The sequence below is a fragment of the Cynoglossus semilaevis genome, chromosome 3 (assembly GCF_000523025.1).
Source record: "Cynoglossus semilaevis isolate Cse_v1.0 chromosome 3, Cse_v1.0, whole genome shotgun sequence".
Classification (NCBI taxonomy): Eukaryota; Metazoa; Chordata; class Actinopteri; order Pleuronectiformes; family Cynoglossidae; genus Cynoglossus; species Cynoglossus semilaevis.
The window spans coordinates 4,075,238-4,081,669 of NC_024309.1; the positions used below are offsets into that span (position 1 = coordinate 4,075,238).

General features: G+C 42.0%; 2 protein-coding genes across 2 annotated transcripts in view; one reads left to right on the forward strand and one right to left on the reverse strand.

Moving 5' to 3' along the window:
* Positions 1-165: 165 nt before the first annotated feature.
* Positions 166-2,825, forward strand: ppp1r17 (protein phosphatase 1 regulatory subunit 17). Its single transcript, XM_025054464.1, has 4 exons — positions 166-255; positions 935-1,025; positions 1,688-1,855; positions 2,365-2,825. Exons 2-4 carry the CDS (start codon positions 956-958, stop codon positions 2,430-2,432), a joined length of 306 nt encoding a protein of 101 aa, XP_024910232.1. The 5' UTR covers positions 166-255; positions 935-955; the 3' UTR covers positions 2,433-2,825.
* Positions 2,666-6,432, reverse strand: part of pck2 (phosphoenolpyruvate carboxykinase 2 (mitochondrial)) — a 7,051-nt gene continuing 3,284 nt past the window's right edge. The window contains 9 exon segments of the mRNA XM_008307506.3: positions 2,666-4,298; positions 4,522-4,617; positions 4,705-4,842; positions 4,988-5,203; positions 5,290-5,452; positions 5,578-5,765; positions 5,873-6,008; positions 6,096-6,166; positions 6,376-6,432. The exon segment at positions 6,376-6,432 is cut by the window's right edge and continues 41 nt beyond it. Of these exon segments, the coding sequence (XP_008305728.2) occupies positions 3,829-4,298; positions 4,522-4,617; positions 4,705-4,842; positions 4,988-5,203; positions 5,290-5,452; positions 5,578-5,765; positions 5,873-6,008; positions 6,096-6,166; positions 6,376-6,432 (1,535 nt within the window). The 3' untranslated portion in view covers positions 2,666-3,828.

Sequence of the window (6,432 nt, forward strand, 5' to 3'; positions counted from 1 at the left end):
TATATATATATATACATATATATATGCATATATATATATATATAGAGAGAGAGAGAGAGAGAGAAAGAGAGAGTAAGGGGGGCTTGGGGGTTAAAAAGGATGTAAAGGGGGAGAAGGAGGTGGTGGGTGGTGGCTCTGTGACAGATAATGGATGCTGATGATCCAAGAGAGGATGCTCCGCCTCCAGCCTTACTAACCTTCATAACCCAGAGTCACACTGCTCCAGTCTGCCTGGGTCCAACTGCTGAGACTGAGGTAAGACCAGAACACACTGGATTGTTTGTTGGCTTTGTCTTAGTTTGTCTTAGAGACAGACAGACGGACAGACCGACAGAAGGTCTGATAGATAGATAGATAGATAGATAGATGGATAGATAGATGAATAGAAAGATAGATAGATAGATAGATAGATAGATAGAGAGAAAGATAGATAGATAGATCTGTGTATGTGTCCCTCATATTGTGTCAGCTGTCATTCATGGCTGACAATTAAATTATTGTATTAATATAAACAACATTACAAAACCAATGTTATGTGTATAAAAATGTCAAATCAGGCAAAGTAAAACATTTTTGAATGAGCTGGTGGTTGAAGTCTCTCAATTGAATAGTGTAGCGAAAAGTGAGGCTCACACACACTCATCCACACACAATCAAATACTGGGGTTTTTCCTTTGTGATGAGATCCACCTATGAATAATGAATTACAACTGTAATTCCATTTGTCTGTGTGGTAAATGTGAGCATGTGACGTGTTCTAGAATACCTGATGAGGACACAGAAAATCGCCAAAATGTAAAGTTACGTTTTTTTTTTTCATTTTTGTTTTAATGGTATGTATAAGGTATAGCCTGTCTTTCTACAGCAACTACTACAGGTCAATGCTTCGTGTGTGTGTGTGTGTGTGTGTGTGTGTGTTATGTGATCTGTTCAGAAAGCCCAGAGGACCTCAGAGATGACGACTAGCTGCATGAGGTCAACCCTGGAGCCTGAGCATCGACTAATGACGCAAGACAGCAGACACTGTGAGAACATACAATGAGCTTGATGTTTTTGATCAAGAAAATATATACATGAATATATATATATTTTACATTTAATTTCCAAATATCCTCTAGGTAAACATAGCTCAATAACACAGTGTATTTATATATTGACAAAGAAACGTCAAGGCTATTGTGGTTAAAACTGCCATGTTGTGTGTAATTTGTGTGATTTTTCACTAAAGTCTTTAGATACAAAAGACCTGCTAGGATGGAGTGAATGGAGATGTAGTATTATCTCTAAAAGAGGTTCCAAACGTTTCTGTGCCAAATTCTGGTTTAATGTACGACATTATGGTCACAGATTGGTCGTCAAGGCGGATTGAAAATACATGTAAATAAAATGACAGATTCTGAAAGACAGATACTGTAATGAGGTATTCTGACACACACATTGAGAATAACCCGAGGTGATGTAAATCAGACTTTTGTTTTATTTTACAAGGACAAGGGCTTTATTCTCATCGTTTCCTATATTTAAAACAGCTCTCCGATTTCTTTTTTTTTATTATCTGTGGCCCCTGTACACCACATTCTGAAGTAGGCAAATCGGGGGTGGGTTGGGCCTTTTTGCCACTCAGGTATAGAGGTCTTCATCACCTCAGGTAGATTATTTCTCTGAAGTTTGTCTCTGTGTCTGACAGACCAGGGGGCCACAGACGACTCAGTGAGCAGAGAGACAGCGACAATGAAGGGTAATAAAGACAAAGACGAGAAGGAGGCTCTCTGCGCAGGAGACCAGGAGGATGACCAGCAGAAGAAACCCCGTCGGAAGGACACGCCCGTTCTGAACTGCCCTCCACATTTACCAGGTCACAGAGCACACGGGCCGTAGAGCTGCAGATCTCACATTTTATTATCTGTCTTCAAATGTTTCAACCCCTTATTTGGTTTTAGACTTTGATATAAATTAAAGGGCAAAGTTACATGTCTAAAGTTTAGAGTAGAATTAGGTTATTTTTTTGCCATCTGGTGTTTGAGGAAAAGAGGAAGGTACTTTATAGTAGTGCTAGTAGTAGTTGACTAGTATACTAACCTTGACTATTTGTCATTTAGGTAGAGAAGTGTTAATGTTAAGATTAAACTTTATTAATCCTACATCAGTGAAGTTAATGCGCTAAATAAAATTAAAATGGATTGGAAGATGCAAGTCCAGTTAATCCTTAAATCAAATTATCACATATTACGCTTCAGCAGTGGTTCCAAAAGCGGGGGCGGGCTCCTTTCTGGTGCGACAGAACAAATATAAGACTGTACATAATCTTTGATAAACATGTCATTTATTTGACTAAGTTTCACTAGTTTTGTTTCCTTCCTCCAGGAGTGCGACTGCTCAAGGCGGAGAAGCATGTGGTTCACTTAGAGGACGCAGAGAAAGACGTTAATTAATTTTTTGCCTTTGTGTATTTGTCAGTTTATATTTATTATGTTGAACGTATCAATAAATGTTGCTTTGGCCAAATGAGACCAGTCTGAGTCTCTCACTGCTCCGGGTCCATAAAAACTGCATAAAACTATTATAAACTGTAGAAAAATTGTAGATGGTATTTTTGGCTCCCCCTGATGGTAGGCAGGAGAGGTTTATTCCAATTAAAATGAGTCAAAAATAACAAAAAGCCTTGTTTACGTGTGGTAAAACGTTTATTCATTGCACTGTAATAAAATCAGCTAAAATCCACCTTCTTCAAAGACTTAATACTTTGTGTTCTACTCTTTGGTCCAGCGTGTGAGAATGTGTGTTTTTGGTGTAGAAAAATCCTCCCTGCAATTACACAGCTTAATCACAAACAATACAAAAGTATTCAGAATAATAATGCATAGTAATCCTGAGTATTTCATACACTTCTGATATGTTCCCCTAATATTCAGATTAATAAAAAAAAAACCTGGGCACTTTGAACCTTCAGACAGGTTAAAAACCAAATGTTAAAGGCTCTCTTCTTATCAGATTGCTAGCTTTTATGTGCTTTTAGCCTGTAAACATTAGCAGCCTGGATGTCTGGTGAAACATCCCATAAGGCAGGACTAGGCCACAGTGATTATGCTCTAGTTCATTGACAGGTATTGGAAGTGAATGGAGGTAGTGATGCTGGCTTCTCTAACCTTCAGGAGTCTAACCCGCACCTCCCTGCCACCGCCAACCTACTAGCACCAGTCTGTCAGTGATGCAGCGTTTACATGTTGTGTGGTCCAACATGTGGGCATTCACACTGTACATTAGCTTCTCCTCCTGTTTTCATTTCTATTGTTTAATTCCTAACTAATTTCTCCTAATGGCAGGAACTACTGACTGGGTTTGTATACACAGAGAATGTGTTCTTGTGTCCAACTATATTAGTATTCCAAAACCAGAAGAAGGATTCTGAGTCTGAGAAAAGACTTTAAGTCAGGAATTTATATTTCTAAATACATCTATTAAAAATGAAGTCAATATTCTCATAAACAGCCAACGATTCGGCTTTAAATTTAAATATTTACTTTTTTTGGAATGTATAAAAAAGAAGAATTATCCAGTACAAAAAACAAGGCTCCTAAAAAGTAAAGTAAATCTTTTTGAGCCGACGTCATACTATTTAGATATTTCAGTCAATGTCTTTTGCAAACAGTTAAAAATTGTCCAAACCCACTCATGTCTGTTGAAAACACCAAATCAATATTGTATTTGCCAGGTCATGAACCTCCTTCTCTGTGTATATAAACCCTAGCAGTGACTCTGAATGCACCATAATGATGTCATCCTGCGTCATTAGGGACAAACACCTGGTATGTATTGTCCCTGAGGTTTTTACTGGTGCACTCTGTCCTCTAGTGCCTTCAGCTCGGCCTCCACTTGTGCAGGCAGATCGGCTCCAACCTGCTGAGTGAAGTAGGCTCTCAACTCTTTGGTCTCCTTCTGCCAGAAAGCCTTTGGAACGTCAAACAAGGCTCCCATATCCACGCTGCTGCTCAGCCCTTTAGTGTTGATGGCGCCATCTACAGGCAGCCAGCCGATAATGCTTTTCCGGGCTGCCTGGTCTTCGCTCTCCCTGCTGCAGCGCTTGAAGATCCACTCCAGCACACGGGCGTTCTCGCCGAAGCCTGGCCAGAGGAACGAGCCAGTGCTCGGGTCTTTTCTGAACCAGTTGACGTGAAAGATCTTGGGCAGTTGAGTGGGAGCCTTTCTGTTCTGCATACTGACCCAGTGAGCCAGGTAGTCCCCAAAGTTGTAGCCAAAGAACGGCCGCATGGCGAAGGGGTCGTGCATTATCACTTTGCCTGATGGAAAGGAAATTGTAATCATGCAGAATATTAAATGTACACGGATATATAGATAAAAATACATAAAAAAAATAAATTGACCGCAGTTACCCTTATAAAAAAACCAAAGCCATTATAATAGGCAATAATGTCTATCATTAAACAGCAAATTTCCATAAGCACTTGAACAGGAGCAGTTCACACTTAAGTGTCAAACAGCAGATGAGTGCCGAGTGTGTACCTTTATGCTCAGCAGCTGCTGTTGCCTCAGACCTCATTGCAGCACCAACAAAGACTCCATGCTGCCAGTTGAAGGACTCATAGACCAGAGGGACTCCTGAAAACAGCAAAAAAGTACAAGTTCATATACATAATACACAATATGCAGTCACATTTCATCCAAAACATTAGATGTGGGGCTGACCTTCCGGTCTCCTTCCTCCGAAGATGATAGCATCTATAGGCACGCCCTCCTCACTCTCCCACAGTGGGTCGATGATGGGACACTGTGCAGCCGGAGCACAGAAGCGGGAGTTGGGGTGAGCACATGGAGCTGAGCTTCCTGTTTACAGAGAGGAATCATGATTACAATCACTGTAGTTTTCAGATTAAATGTCACAACCACTTATGTAGAAACTCTGTTTTTAAAAACACAACAACAACCTGTTACTGAGGAGGAAAAAAGAAAAGCATTTGTCAGGTAATACCTTGTTTCCAGGTTTTGCCATGCCAGTCTGTCAGTGTGACGCCACCTGCAGGAGGGTCGAGACCTTCCCACCACACTCCCCCGTCGCTGGTCTCACCAACGTTGGTGAACACTGTGTTTTTGGCGATGGTGGCCATGGCGTAAGGATTGGTCTTGTCTGATGTGCCCGGAGCCACGCCGAAGAAACCGTTCTCTGGATTGATGGCTCTTAGTTTACCTTCAGTCACAGAACCAGTTTAGTACACTGGGTTTATGGAATGTCACGGGAACGTTCTGCTGCCGAGAAGGGAACCTCGTCCTCACCTTGACTGTCGAACTTCATCCAGGCGATGTCGTCTCCCACGCACTCCACCTTCCAGCCTGGCAGTGATGGTTTCATCATGGCTAAGTTGGTTTTCCCACAGGCGCTGGGGAAGGCTGCTGCTATGTATCTTTTGACTCCCTGAGGGTTGGTGATACCGAGGATCTGAGGAGAAGAAGTACAAATTTACAGTTCCACCACTTGTACTAGTAAGTAAAAACATAAAAAGACAAAACCCCCAAATAGTCACTGCTCATCAGGCCGGTGTATGTGCAATGCTCTCTTCTCACCAACATGTGCTCTGCGAGCCATCCCTCATCCTTGGCAATACGAGATGCAATGCGAAGCGCAAAGCACTTTTTCCCCAACAGAGAGTTCCCTCCATAGCCACTGCCGAAGGACAGGATCTGCCTGGTGTCTGGCAGGTGAGATATCAGCACCTTGTCTGGGTTACAGGGCCAAGAGTTGACCAGGGGAGCTGCAGGAGGGTTGGGGGGAAAAAACCAAAAAAACCAAAACCAAGATATTTTTCAAAAACCTCTTCTAAGACATAATGCAACTTATTCCCAGCCTTAAGATATGTACCTTTGAGGGGCAAAGGTCGTCCCAGGGAGTGCTGACAGCTGACAAATTCCACTCCCTCGGCCAGTTTGTTCAGGACCGGTGTTCCCATACGTGTCATGATCCCCATGCTGGCCACCACGTACGGAGAGTCTGTTACCTAGAAAGTCGAACAAACATTTACAGATTGTGTCATAATGATTGTAAAAGTCTACTTTTAATCTGTGAGTAGTTGTCAACTGTTTACCTGGACACCGTATTTACTCAGACTGGAGCCGACTGGACCCATACTGAAGGGAATCACATACATGGTTCGACCTGCAGGCAGGAAACAGACATTGGATGCTTGTTCATTTCATGTCCAGACACTACCATTTAAATAAAACACACACGTTTTCTTTTTCCAGATTGCAACATTATAATGATTTAAGTTCAGTGCTGATGATAGCGCCATCTTGTTGGTACTGTGGGAATCGTAGTTCAGAGTTTCACATTTTTATACCAGCCAGTTACAACAGTCCACATACCTGTCATGCAGCCAGGAAAACGCTCTTCTCTGGCTCTCTTCCAGTCAGACTCACTCA

Bases quoted from the DNA above. Each gene is read 5' to 3' on its own strand.
- ppp1r17 (XM_025054464.1), top strand. From the start codon at position 956: ATGACGACTAGCTGCATGAGGTCAACCCTGGAGCCTGAGCATCGACTA. The intron at 1,026-1,687 runs GTGAGAACATAC...TGTGTCTGACAG, and splicing joins GACGCAAGACAGCAGACACT to ACCAGGGGGCCACAGACGAC. The intron at 1,856-2,364 runs GTCACAGAGCAC...TCCTTCCTCCAG, and splicing joins CTGCCCTCCACATTTACCAG to GAGTGCGACTGCTCAAGGCG.